Genomic DNA, 13,521 nt, shown 5'->3' on the forward strand with positions numbered 1-13,521 from the left:
TGCATGCGGGGAGGGGGTACCCCCTTCGGGGGCCGCGGGAGCCTGGCCGGGTCCTCTCGTCTGCGGAGGAACCCCGAGGTGGGGGGCACGAAGCTGCTCCCCCTTCTCTGCCGGGAGGAAGGCGGGGGCATCGGTCCAGGCTGTGGGCAGGAGGCCTGGGGACCAGCCTCTGGGGTGACAGGCAGTGCTGAGCCACCAGCACCGGGGACAGAGCAGGTAGAACAGTCCCTAACCTGCTCTGCTACCAGCTCCCCCACGGGTGTGGGGAGACCCCGAGTCCACCTGTGCCTCTAGAACAGGAGAAAGGAGGAGAAACACGATAGACACACATGTCAGATTCTGGAGCCCACTTTGTCCCCCAAACCTCCCTTTGCCATTGATGCTCTGGGAGGCTCCAGCCAAGGTTTGCCCTTCTCTCTCGGTGGGGACAAACAGGCAGTACTGCACAACCCTGTGAGTCTGCAGATCTGCATGACAAATCTGGGCTGCCAAAAAAGGGTCATTGAAGCTTGCTTGCTGTTAATAACTTGTGACTACATTCAGAGCAGCAGCTCTGTTTGAGCCCTGGCCAGTGCAGCCACCCCTGCCAAGGCTAGGGCTGATCCTGCTACTGAGGCTTCCTGGACCTTCATCCTTGAATGCTGCCTTAGCAGGGAGAGGGCTCTGTCTTTAATGTCAGTACCTAGGGACACAGCTACCCCTCCCTGGCCATGGGGATGGATGGGCCTCTGCTACTCAGCAGTGTGCCAGGAGACACTACTGGGTCCCTTGTCAAGGACAGAGGTGCAGGATAACTTTTAGAAAAAGCTACAGGACACAATTCCAACTCCTACATCCTTTTGGTGGCAGTCGTGCCTGTGAAAACCCAGGGAGATGGCAGCAATGGAATTGCTCTGAAGGAGCAGATTCCCTGCTTTCCCCATAATCAGACAAGACAGAAGGAGTGGATCAGAGCAGCACTTGATATGAGGGGCAGTGACTCCTGCCCTGGCATAGCAGCAGCAGGCACCAATCAGCCTGAGCCTGGCGTTCCAGTCACAGGCAAGCAGAGCACTGCCAGCAGCCCTGTGCAGAGGGATGAGTGCCTGGCTGCGCTCCAGCAGCCAGGGCTGGCCCCCACTCTGCCCTCCAGCTGACATGGGTGCATGCTGGGAGGAGGGCAGGGGAGGACAGCCCCTGTGGGTCAATATAGCTGGAGCATTAGTGGTAAGCGGGGAAAATTAATCTCTGGAAACAGCACACTGGATAATGGGTAACAGAAATCTCCAGTTTGCAGCTGGAGCCAGGAGTTGATGCTGGGACTCCTTACCACCAGGCAGGGCAGGGAGAAGACACAGAATGGGAACAACGAAGGAGATGATTTGGGCCAGGTAGAGCAGGACCACATGCCCTAGGGGGAAGGCAGAACCCTGGCAGAGCAGGGCAGGCTGAGGGCAGTCTTACTCCCAGACAAAGGACCCCATGCCTAAGCTTGGTACTTCTGCTATCACATCAGCAGCACTCCTGCAGATCCCTTTGGTGAATATGCTCCGGCACCTTCCTAGAGCCTGCCATGTGTCCTGGACCTATCCCACGGGTATGGGGCTCTTACCTGAGGGGGGAGGTGGAGCTGGAGCAGAGCACTGGGAGGAAGCATAGCAGCACCAGTAGCAGGGCTGAAGCACTCAACACACACCCAACATGGCAAGAAACTGATACAGCTGGGGGGATACTGGGACACACGGAGACTGAAACGGTTTATTGCAAAGGGTTTGCAGGTAACATGGGTAGAAAGCATGGTCCTTTTCAGGCCTGTAGCTTCTCTACTCCTCACCCTCATCTTCATCCTCGTAGGAGTCCAGGCCCACTTCCTCATAATCCTTCTCCAGAGCAGCCATGTCTTCCCGTGCCTCGGAGAACTCCCCTTCCTCCATGCCCTCCCCCACGTACCAGTGCACGAAGGCGCGCTTGGCGTACATCAGGTCAAACTTGTGGTCCAGGCGAGCCCAGGCCTCAGCGATGGCCGTGGTGTTGCTCAGCATGCAGACGGCGCGCTGCACCTTGGCCAGGTCCCCCCCCGGCACCACCGTGGGTGGCTGGTAGTTGATGCCCACCTTGAAGCCCGTGGGGCACCAGTCCACAAACTGGATGCTGCGTTTGGTCTTGATGGTGGCGATGGCGGCGTTGACGTCCTTGGGCACCACGTCCCCGCGGTACAGCAGGCAGCAGGCCATGTACTTGCCATGGCGAGGGTCACACTTCACCATCTGGTTCGCCGGCTCGAAGCACGAGTTGGTGATTTCAGATACTGACAGCTGCTCATGATAAGCTCTCTCAGCAGAAACCACAGGGGCATAGGTGGCCAGGGGGAAGTGAATGCGAGGGTAGGGCACCAGGTTGGTCTGGAACTCGGTCAGATCCACATTCAGGGCTCCATCAAACCGTAGCGATGCTGTGATGGATGAAACAACCTGGCTGATGAGTCTGTTCAAGTTGGTGTAGGTTGGGCGCTCAATGTCCAGGTTCCGGCGGCAGATGTCATAGATGGCCTCATTGTCCACCATGAAAGCACAGTCTGAGTGCTCCAATGTACTGTGGGTGGTAAGAATGGAGTTGTAGGGCTCTACCACAGCAGTGGAGACTTGTGGTGCTGGGTAGATGGAGAATTCCAGCTTGGACTTCTTGCCATAATCAACAGAGAGTCGTTCCATCAACAGGGAGGTGAATCCAGAGCCAGTGCCACCTCCAAAACTACGAAACACCAGGAATCCCTGGAGGCCTGTGCACTGGTCAGCCTGTGGAGAGACAAGTAAGGTTCCCTCAAGCACTGACTTGGCTGGAGGGAAGTTTCAGACTTTTTTCTGGGTAGCTCCTGATTCCTCCCAAGGCACGGCAGAACTCACATCATGCTCCCACCTCCGGAGTGGGACCGCAGTCCAGGGAGACACATCCCCTCTCTGCAGTCACTTACCAGCTTACGGATCCTGTCCAGCACTTGATCAATGATCTCTTTGCCGATGGTGTAGTGCCCACGGGCGTAGTTGTTGGCAGCATCTTCCTTGCCAGTGATCATCTGTTCAGGGTGGAAGAGCTGCCGGTAGACACCTCCCCGAACCTCATCTAGGAGAGAGTGGCAAAACAGATTAGCTAACCGGATCTGGGGAAAGGTAGCAGGAGCGCTCTTGGGAGTGTCCTGCAATGGATTGTTCCCCAAAATAATGGCCTTATCACTGCCCAATTCGGGTGCACTCACCAATCACTGTGGGCTCCAGGTCCACGAAGATGGCCCGTGGGACATGCTTGCCAGCCCCAGTCTCACAGAAGAAGGTGGTGAAGGAGTCATCCCCTCCGCCAATGGTTTTGTCGCTGGGCATCTGCCCGTCGGGCTGGATGCCGTGCTCCAGGCAGTACAGCTCCCAGCAGGTGTTGCCCATCTGGACGCCGGCCTGGCCGACGTGGACGGAGATGCACTCGCGCTGGGGAGGGGGAGGCAGGGTCAGATCCCAGCAGAGACCAGAATGCAATCACAGCAGGAAGGGCAGCTCTGGCCCTCATCATCTTGGGCAATCCACGCTGCCCTTGTGCCTGGGTGCCCTGTGTCCATTTCAGTTTTCTGCTTTCTCCCAAATGTAGCTCTCTGCCTCTCACCACTACACTGACCACCTCTGGACCCAAGGAGATGGAGACCCACCTGCAGTAGCCCAGGATATCAGGCTGCCCATCCCCTGGGCTGGTCCCACCCACAGCCCTGGACAGCATCCAGTGAGCATCTTCTGCATTGCCCAAACATCCATATGGCTTAAAGGGCTGACACCCAGCAGCATCTGGCACAGCCCCTGTTGCAATTCCAACAATAGCACTGGAGGCTGAGATGGCAGAGCACCACCAGGACACTGGGAGCTGAGGGCACTGAGGATGGGTACCCAGCAAGTGAGGGGATCTACAAACATGAATGGTTGCCATGCTCTGAGGCTCAGCTTCCCTAAATTAGCTCTAGAGGAGGAGGAGGAAACGTTAGCTGCACTTTTTAAGTTAACAGAAAGGCTGAGGTGGGAGGGTCTCTTAGCTCACAGCTTCAAGGGTAGTCTCAGGCCCCCCAGGAGAAGCTAGGTGAAGGTGGGCTCTACAACCTCACTCCCTTCAGATGAGGCACCACAGAGCCTGCAGGTCTTTTGGTAAGAATGAAAGTATTCAGTGCCTTAGACCTGCTGTTGCTAAGGATTTGGATGTGTCATCAGGGACAACTGAGTCAGAGGAGCGCCCAAATCAAACTGGGTTTCCAGGGCCATGGTGCCCCACTGTGAGTCAGCTGGCAGGAAGCCGGTGGAACCAGCCATTTTGCACTCAGGAGCAGGGCAATGACTGCACAGGATGCAGCATGTCCTGTCTCTCTGCATCTAAAATGCTTTCAGTGCTGCCTCTCAGAGGCAGCAGTGACAGTGGGGGATGGCAAAAAAAATAAGCCCTTGATACCCATGGTGAGAGGCGGAAGCCCATCTCCTCACCTTTCCCAAAGCTGAGGTGCAAGAAGAGCAAAGCAATACCCCATGTATCCTTCCCAGCAGGTCCATAAACATTGTGTAGCACAAGGAGCCAAGGGTAAGAGCCGAGGACTTAAGACCTGAGGTAAGTCTTCCAAGATCCTCTACAGAAGGGCATAGAAAACTTGGCAAAGATGCAAGCACCTCAAGGAAGATGAGATGAGAGGACTCCTCCTTGGCAAAGGACCTTGTGAATCAGTGTGGGGGTGGCAGAGGGTTATGCTGCTCACTGCACTTCATCCCAACAACAAGCAGCGGCCAGGACTGGCTCTGTGGCACCCAGCATTGACAATAGGCTGGGCAGAGCCCAGCAGCACCAGGATGCAGCAGTGTTGGCCAACAGCCAACACAGTAGATTCTCCCTCCTTCATGGCCAAGTCAGGCACGGAAAGGGCTGGGAGCATGGCTCCGCGGGACAGCAGGCAGGGTGCCCGGGAAACCTTGGGGCTGGGATGCTCTCCAGGGCAGCTGGAGAACTCATGAACCGCAGATGGCCGCAGGACCACGGCGGCAGGGCAGCCTGGAAGCCCACCCACAGTGATGCCCACCCTTGGAGCAGGGCAGTGAGTGAAGGAAGCCACAGCTTACTGCCGGAGCTCAGCTGTGGGTCGGCAGCGCGGGGGGCTGGCAGACGGGGCGAGCTCCCAGCAGCCGGGGACGGTACCGCGGGACACGGGCAGGAACCGACACTATTAAAGTGGGAGAGGGATGAGACGGGACCGGTCTCCGCGGCCGGCGAGGCTCGCTGGAGGCCTCCCTGCCATGGGTGCAAGGGGATGCTCAAAGAAGGGAGGCTGCCGAGAGCCGGGGAGGGAGCAGCTCGGGAAGAGGCTGAAGCCAGGCAAAGGCAGGGCGAGCACAGCCGGCACTCCCGGCGCCAGCTGCCCGCATTTCTGGGCTCCCGGTAGAGCCCTCCCGGGAAGTCACGGAGACCCCAGCCCGCTGCAGGGTGCACTCGCGGGACCGGAGGGAGAGAGCAGCCGGGGCTGGCACTCACCATGATGCCGCCGCTGCCGCACAACCTGCCTGTCCCCGGGCTGCCGCAGCTCCGCGCTCCGGGACGGCCGCGCCGCCGCCGCCTTATACCGGGGGCGGCACCGGCGCTCCGGGGCGGACCGCCCCGCCGAGACAGCCCCAAGCGCTTGCATAGATTTGCGTGCATTGCGCATATTTGCATAGATTTGCATAGATGGGGCTGTGCTGCCTGGCGGGGTGCACTGGTGGGGCATTCGGGGAGCAGCATGCCCTGACTGGGGCACGGGAGACCGGGGTCCCCTCGAGGAAAGGGCAGTGGGGCATAAGTGTTCCTGCTATGCTTGCCAGCCTTGGCAGAGGGGTTCTGCTGAAGAACAGAGGTGATGCCTTCCAGCTTGGTGTCCTGCCGGTGAAAGGCACCATCCAGGCACTAACCAGGGGAGACTTCGGGGCTTGAAGCAGAAAAGCCAGTAAAGAACTTGGCCCAGGTCTTCCCTCCTGGTGGGCTTAGGTGCTGATGTGATCCTTGAGCAAGCACTGAGCCAGGTCTCTGGCAGCCACCCAAGGCTCCTTAAAAAACACCTGGGAGAATTTCTGGAGGAAACATTGGTGGAGGAAACCCTCCACAGATGAGCTCAAACTTTTCTAACCTCTTTGGAGATCACTGAAAAAAAAGCAGGAAAACTCAATCCTGTCCTTTGTGTCAAGGCCCTCAAGAACAGTTGTGCCCCCGGGGCTGTGTTGAAAGCCCTGCCTGCCAAAGGGCTGCCTCTCCATCCTGGCTCTGCATTACCTTCACTGGTTTGATCTGATTTCACAGAGCTTTATGAAATGAATAGTGAGGGTGTAGGGAGCTTGGAGCACCTTGGAGGGGTTTTATTGGAGTCTACAGTGACTTCACTGATTTCTGGCCTTACTACAATGAATGATGTGTCCTACCCCCTCCAAAATACTCAAAGCATCCACTGTGGTGCAAAACCAGCCCTGCATCTGCCTCAGCGCTCTGACTTAATGAGTTTTCACTGAAAAGTTCTGTCATCTCTCAGCTTGATCTGAAAGTTGAAAGCTGGACCTAAATTATCCACCCACAATAGCCTTTCTTTGTGCCTGAGTCACCTGGAAAGTGTCACCTTCACTGATGAGCATGTGTAAAGTGACTGAAAGCAAGAGTACTGCTGCAAAGCCTGTGCTGGTGTCTAAGCAACATATTTTTGAGACCTGCAGAAATGGCTGAGCCAGAGGAACAGAGTGGGTTTAATCAAGTTGATGGGAAAATATTAAGTTGTTTATTTGGTTTTTTGGTTTGGGGTTTTTTTGGTTTGGGGTTTTTTTGGTTTTTTGGGGTTTTTTTTGTTTGTTTGTTTTGGGCTTTTTTGGTGTTTTTTTGTTTTGTTTTTTCACAGCGATACCCCAGGTAGTAAGTGCTGCTGAACCTGCACAGAATTCTGTGGTGACTGGATAACTCTGGAAATGCCTCCCTGTGGTGTAAATGTCCTTTGAGTGACCTCAGAGATCACTAGATAACACAGACCATGCTGATGCAGACAGTCCATGAGAGTGAGAGAGTAACTGGTAGCACTGAGGCATCAAAATTTGAGCCCCAGAAGTTAATTGGAGTGCAAAGGAGTGATGGTATCATCTTCCCTGTGAAAATCTTCACCAAGATGCTCATCTTAACGTGTAGTGGATGCCAGGGAGTCACTTCTCACTGGGTGTGTCCTAGAACCCTCCTTAATTCCATGCTGCCAATTAATTCTGGAGCATTTATAGCACGAATGCCTTGCAGCATAGTTGGAAGCAGAGTTAGGCAGCCAGCAGCATTTCAGGCTGTGCAGTTCACCCAAATTCTGAAGATTCGCATAACGATCTGGTGCTACCCAGGCGTGCAAAATCATGAATCAGTTTACATACCATGGTGGTGGAGGGTTGAGAGTGAAATGTCCCTGATTCATCATTGCTGCAAATGCATGTGCACAGTGAAAATACCCACTCAGATGCTGTTTTGTTGGAAAATCAGAGTGGGAATGACTGACAAGAGAGCCATGAGTCATTTGGAGCTGTGCATCCCCATGTGCCTCTGATCTGAAATGCTCGAACAGATGTCTAAGCTTTTTTGAAATGCTTAAGAACATCTGGCTAAATCCAGGGAGCACCAATCGGCTGCATCTTGTCAGTGCCTAACTGCTCAGCAGCCTACCAGATGCTGGTAGCAGCAGCCTGAAAGCAAGAGTGAAGGCTGAGCTCACTCTGGCTGCGTTTGTCCTGAGGCGACCCCTCTCTCACAGAGATGTTACCCACACATCTAAGAAGGCCCTGCAAATGTTTTCAGACAACATCAGAAGTCACAAGATTACAAGAATTGCTCAGGAAACATTTTCACTGATGCTCAGGACATAGTCAGACCCTGCATCAGCAACCAGATAGACGCAAATAGCAAGCCAGGAAAATTATAGGCTACAGAGTCAGAATTCAACCATCTCTTTACTGAAGGATTGGAAAAACATTGACGATACCTGAGGGGCAGAGTCCTGCCCACTGCAGGGAAAGCCCCTACTTGTTGCTGTCAGAAACCAGCCAGCTCTTGGCAGGTACCTGCTGGCACAGGAACACCTGTGAGCAAATTTGCAGTTACCCAAACAAAGCCTCTCTCTCTCTATAGCTGTCTTCCAGAAGTATGTTAAAGACTGCCACACCTAAAGTACCCAGAACTGAAACTGGGGAGGAGATGAGTTCAGCTCAGCCTGGTACCTCCCATCCACACCCCAGTTCCCTGCTCTCTTTGCTGAGGAAAGTCCAAACTATCATTCCCAGTTTTCAAACCTAGTTCTACCCTGCCTGCTCCAGGCGGAGCAAACAGTGTCATGGGGCAGTTTGGGGACATGGCCTTCTTGGGAAGGCAGAAGAGAGCAGAGCTGTGCTGTGGGTTTGGCAAGGAAGCCCATTGTGCCCTCCACTTTTAAGCAAAGACTAGATGGAGAGAGGGGCTTCAGGAGCAGGGCTCCTGTTTGTGTCTCTAATCCCAGCCAGGAGCTTCCCAAAGAGGTTGTATCTGTGCTTGCCCTGCTTACCCCTCACTCTGTCCTTGCTCTGCCCTTAATCCTCTTAGCAGGTGGGGAGGTGGAGAAGCCAGGATGTACCTCCAGCCCATCTGCCCTGTGCAGTTTGCTCTCCAGCAGTGGCACAGGCTGGACAAGGCTGGCTGGTGAAACTAATAAGTCTGTTGAAAGCATGGAGCTCGACTGCACGTTGCAGATATGAGTTCAAGCAAGGCCCTTGTGATACAAACTGCTTCAGTAATATCCCACTGAGCATTGTGCAGGGTCCCTAAAGCACAGCTGCCTCCTGCTGATGGCCCAGCATCATATGTCCGAGTGCTGCTGAGGTTCTACTATGGCAGCCTTTGGGACATTGCCACCATGAAAAATTCTAGCATGGCATAGAGATGGGCAGAAAATGCTCCCTTTGCCATTCCTTAAGAGATGCATGCCTTGCCTAGGTCAGAAAAGGCCCTCTGAATACCTCATCCTTCATCTGGAGTAGGTAGAGCTGATCCAGAGATAAGAAAGAAGGGTGACTGGAAGGCTGGATGTCACAGGCTGCAAGCAAAGAATGGGGAGAATCAGAAGACCAAGCAGAGACTCAATAAAGGCCTCATTGAACATCTTCAGCAACCCACACGTGGCATTTACCCCTAGAGACCTGCTGGGATGTAGGGCACAGTAGTGATCTGACAGAAGTTTTCTCTGCTGCAGCTGAGCAACAGCAGCATAATTGCTGGTTCAGATATAATGAAGTCAATTGTGCAACGCCTGCTGCATCGCCCAGAGCGTGTGCCTCCGTGCAGAAACAATAAAGCTAATTCCAGATCTCACTACAGTCCTAAGCCCTGAATCACAGGGCAGTGGCAAGAGTGGGGAGGCACTCCCCAGGACACAGCAGCCCCACAGGCCAAGCCCCAACCTGCGAGGCTAAAAGGGGCTGTTGAACAAGTTGGAACGAACTCTTTCCCAGGAACAGCAGGCCCTGGGTGAGCAGCCTTCCTGGCTCAGAGCCAGCTGCCGTGGCTGCCGGTGTCACCTGCCTTTCTTCATGTCCTGGGAAAGGCAGCTACACACCCACGGGAGCAAAATAAAACCTCACCTGTCTAATTGCAGTGACTTCACGTCAAAGGTCTGAGCATGCCTGGTGTGAACAATCTGCCTCCAGGCGGGTGACAGAGGGACTGAGCCTGCTGAGGTGGCCCCATGTTCTCAGGGAACACCAGTGTGCAGTGCTGATGGGCTTCTGTGGAAGTGCCAGTGATGCTTTTCCTCTTCTCCATCAGCTCTCAGAGCTGGTGATGGCACAAGCAGTGCAGGAATACCTGGAAATAGAAGTGTGATGAATTCTGCAGGGTTGATGGTAGGAGCTCCTGGAGGGATATATGTTACCCCAGAAGGCTGAAGGGGCTCTCCATACCACCAGACAGAAGTGTAGGCATGGTGATGTCTTCATGCCCAGCCCTTTAGGCCTTCCTGCCTTACAAGTTCTCAGAACTATAGCAAAACTGTGGCCAGCTCTGTTGCAATGCCAAAGACAAGCCTGTGACCTGGCAGTGATGGGGCAAGAAGCAGCCAACCACTTCCCCTGCTCCCAGGAGCTCATGCCTTGCCTGTGGGACAGCAGCCAAGTCCCTGGGCAGCAGAGGGGACATGGCAGATCCAATGGGGCAGCTCTGCAGATGCACCCCCTCCTCTGAGGTACATAAACCACGGCCAGGTGGGCCAGTCCCGCACCCACTGGGAAAGGAAATAATTCCTGTTACAGAAGCTTCTTGACTATGGCTCTGCTGTGCCCTGGCCTTTGGAGATCATTTGAGCATTCCATGGCTGGAGAGATGTCTGCAAGGTGTTTTGTTGTACATGTGGAAGTGAGTTGTATAATAATGCAAACAGCTTGTTGGCCCCAGGGCAAGCCAAGGGCAGAGCTGGGCCTGGAGAAACTAGCCTGGAGTCTTGGGGATTGCTGTAGAGTTGTTAAAAGTGGAAAAGAGGATCTGGCAGCTGGCCAAGCATTGTTGGATGTCAGAGGGAAACAGTTAATGCGATGAAAGATTCATTTAATAACTCGGCTGGGTAATGGCTCCCAGGGTGCTCCTGCCCGGAGCTGTTTGTGTGCAGAGAGAGTTTGATATTGTGAAACAAGGGCTGTCCTCCCCGCTCCTCCCAGAGCCTGGCTGCTGGGAGCCAGTGCCCTCAAGTCACTGGGCTGACACCTTGAGTTCAATGGGCATCTTGAGGATGCCTGGCTCAAACTAGTATCTGAGAGCTCCTAGCAGAGTTAAGCCCGATGATGAGATGCATGTGAAATAACAGCTGTTTGGCAGAATTTCCCTGTTGCAAGGTCTTGGAGCACAAATCTGCTGAATTTTCATGCTTAATGTGGCCCTCCTCATTAGGACAAGCTACCTCCAGAAACCCTGAGCACAACTAGGGCTGCTGTACCCTTCCCTGGACAGCGTGACCCTTGTTCTGCCACTCAATAGCCTGGCACTGCACACATTCCGGAGAGCTTTACCTCCTCCCAGTCAGGAGGATGCAGAGTCTGGCAAGAGCTGGGCACTAAGCACTCCTGCATATGTTGGGGCACCCTCAGCATCCTTATTAACATGGAAGACGCACTTGCCAAACAATCCTGGTTTCAATTACTGAGATGACAGGTCTGCTCAGGAAAAAAGGCAGGGATGTGGCTGGCTCGCTTGCTGTGAGGAGGGTGTGGTGGCCTGCGAGGCAGCTGGGGGAACCCACTTGCTGGTTTGCCACGGTGAATCATCACCAAAGAGCTGCTGGGATTGTGCAGGGATTCCTGCCAGGCAGCCCTGGCTTCCAAGGTTGATTGAGGGTCTTGAAATGAATCCCACACTGCTGCTGATAAAGTGTGAGGGTGGAAAGAGAATGTGCAGAGTAATAAGCGACAAGACTGCCCCTTCCTAAAATTCTCAATTTAATTACTTCAAGCAATTTTGCTGTAATGTGACCTTTTAATCAGACAATTCTTAACCATCTCTGAGATTTAATTGTCCCCTTCAATAGTTACTACCCTACCAAGCTTAGCATTATGCCAGTTTTTTCTTAGTAAACATTTCGTATCACGGTGGGCCTTGCAATCCGCCCTGGGGATCCTCATTGCAAAGGCCTTCAGCAGTACAGCTCCTGGCTAACAAGCACATCTTTCCTATTGATGCCTCTGGTGCAAAACACACTGGCTCGGCACACCAAGATAAATATTCAAATAAAAGAAATATAGGGGCAACACAAAAAATACATCTGGAAAGACCATCGGCAGCAGCTCTGAGCTTCCTTCATCTGTGGACACGGAAAACCAATTGTTTCACTCCTCTTTGCAGCAATGCTGTGATTTATGCAAATCCTGTTAGCATTATCTCCTGCCAGCTTCCAAGTGAGGATGTCCTACCAGCGGTGTTGATCTGAATCAGCCAGACATGTAATCGTGCTGAAGGTGATGACAAGCCTGCAAAGCAACGCCTTCCTCACCTGAGACAAGGATATCAGTAGTAAATACATTCTTCAGTATTTAGTTCTCTGCTGATAGAATAAAAATTAATTCTTCTGTTATTTCTTTCTGGTATTATCAGTAATCTAGAGTTTTCTGGGTCAACGAGTTTATTTTCTTAATGGCTGGAGTGACTTCTCTTCTTCAGTCCTTTGGAATTACCCCGGTTTTCCCAGCTCAGTTAAAAATTGCCATCAGCAGCACAGCAAGACCCTCAGATAGGCCCATTAATGCTCTCAGTGAGGGCCTGATGAACTGCAAATGTCGATTTTAGCATGTAATGTGTTACATGTGGGTATGTTATAGACGGCATCCAAACTGCAGTCTTCTCTTTGCATCCACAGCACTCCACACCACTCTCTCCAAGGTTCCACTCTTGCACTAGTAGTTGGGCACCAAGAGCTACAGAAAACAACAGAAAGCTGCTTCCTGGCGTTCTTTTTTCCTTTTTCTTGTTTTTTTTTTTTCTCATGCAAATGCATTTGCTCCATATCCTTTTTTATTTGTCCCTGCTTGGCTCACTGTTTGCCTTTGAGCCCTGCCTGGGTGAAGACAATGGGCCAAGGCTGGGCATGTAGCTGGAGGGCACAGTGAGGACCAGACAGCCTGTGACCCCAGTCCTACCAGGCACTGCAGAAAATCCTGGCCAAGCCAGATGAACATGAGGGATGTGGAGCTTGGGAGAGTGTGGGCATGGACATGTTGGTGTGCATTAGCAAAATCAGGTTTTGCTTCACAATAGAATCCCTTTGGGTCCAGTGTCAGCTGCAGCTGGAGGGTTCCCTAGCATATGGAGGGTGTGTGGTATCAGTCTATTCATTGTCTTTCATCTCTCTTTCCTTGGGATCTGATCCAGGCCGTGCAGCTACCAGCTTCCCCATGGATGAGTTTGGGGTGTTCTGCTCCTGTGCCCCCCAGGGTTATCCAGTCCAACCTGTCACCAACCACAGGCCAGGGATGTGGGCAAACCCCTGCTGCCGTGAGGCTCAGCTGCTCCCTGGGCCTGTGTGCCTGCTCATCATGGATAACCTGTTCAGTCATGGGCTTCTGCCATCTCTGCCAGCCTCTGACTCTGTTGATTTAAAATCTGCAAGCACCTCGGTTTTGCCTGGGTTTTGGCTGGGGCAGCATCCCCATTGTCAGCACACGCAAGCATGCCTGCAAGGCAGAGCCTGGGACACACAGCCTGGGTCTGTCACATTGCTAAATCTGGCTCAAAGTCATTGCCCTGCTTGAACGAAAGTCACCCTGACTTTGCTGTTTCTCACTTCTCTGTTCTGCTATGCAAACTAAGAGCAGCTGCATGACTTTGCCTCCCAGCCTCTAGAAGGTACAATTCTTAAACAGCCAGCTGAGATGAGAACAGAGTGGACAAGGAGATGGGCAGGTGGCTGAGAGCCTGGCCTCTGAGATAAACATGCAGAGCATCAAAAACATGAAGGTGCGAAGAAATTAGCTGTGCAGGGAAGTTAGG

At 53.3% G+C, this 13,521-nt stretch overlaps 1 protein-coding gene across 1 annotated transcript; it reads right to left on the minus strand.

The window, feature by feature from the left end:
* Positions 1-1,709: 1,709 nt before the first annotated feature.
* LOC100231318 (tubulin alpha-4A chain-like) lies at positions 1,710-5,645 on the minus strand. Its single transcript, XM_072932106.1, has 4 exons — positions 5,518-5,645; positions 3,233-3,455; positions 2,951-3,099; positions 1,710-2,774 (listed from the first exon to the last, which is right to left on the minus strand). Exons 1-4 carry the CDS (start codon positions 5,518-5,520, stop codon positions 1,803-1,805), a joined length of 1,347 nt encoding a protein of 448 aa, XP_072788207.1. The 5' UTR covers positions 5,521-5,645; the 3' UTR covers positions 1,710-1,802.
* Positions 5,646-13,521: the final 7,876 nt, after the last annotated feature.

The sequence above is a fragment of the Taeniopygia guttata genome, chromosome 7, assembly GCF_048771995.1.
Source record: "Taeniopygia guttata chromosome 7, bTaeGut7.mat, whole genome shotgun sequence".
NCBI lineage: Eukaryota > Metazoa > Chordata > Aves > Passeriformes > Estrildidae > Taeniopygia > Taeniopygia guttata.

Bases quoted from the DNA above. Each gene is read 5' to 3' on its own strand.
- LOC100231318 (XM_072932106.1), bottom strand. The intron at 3,100-3,232 runs GTGAGTGCACCC...ACTCTCTCCTAG, and splicing joins CCTGGAGCCCACAGTGATTG to ATGAGGTTCGGGGAGGTGTC. The intron at 2,775-2,950 runs GTAAGTGACTGC...GTCTCTCCACAG, and splicing joins TGGACAGGATCCGTAAGCTG to GCTGACCAGTGCACAGGCCT.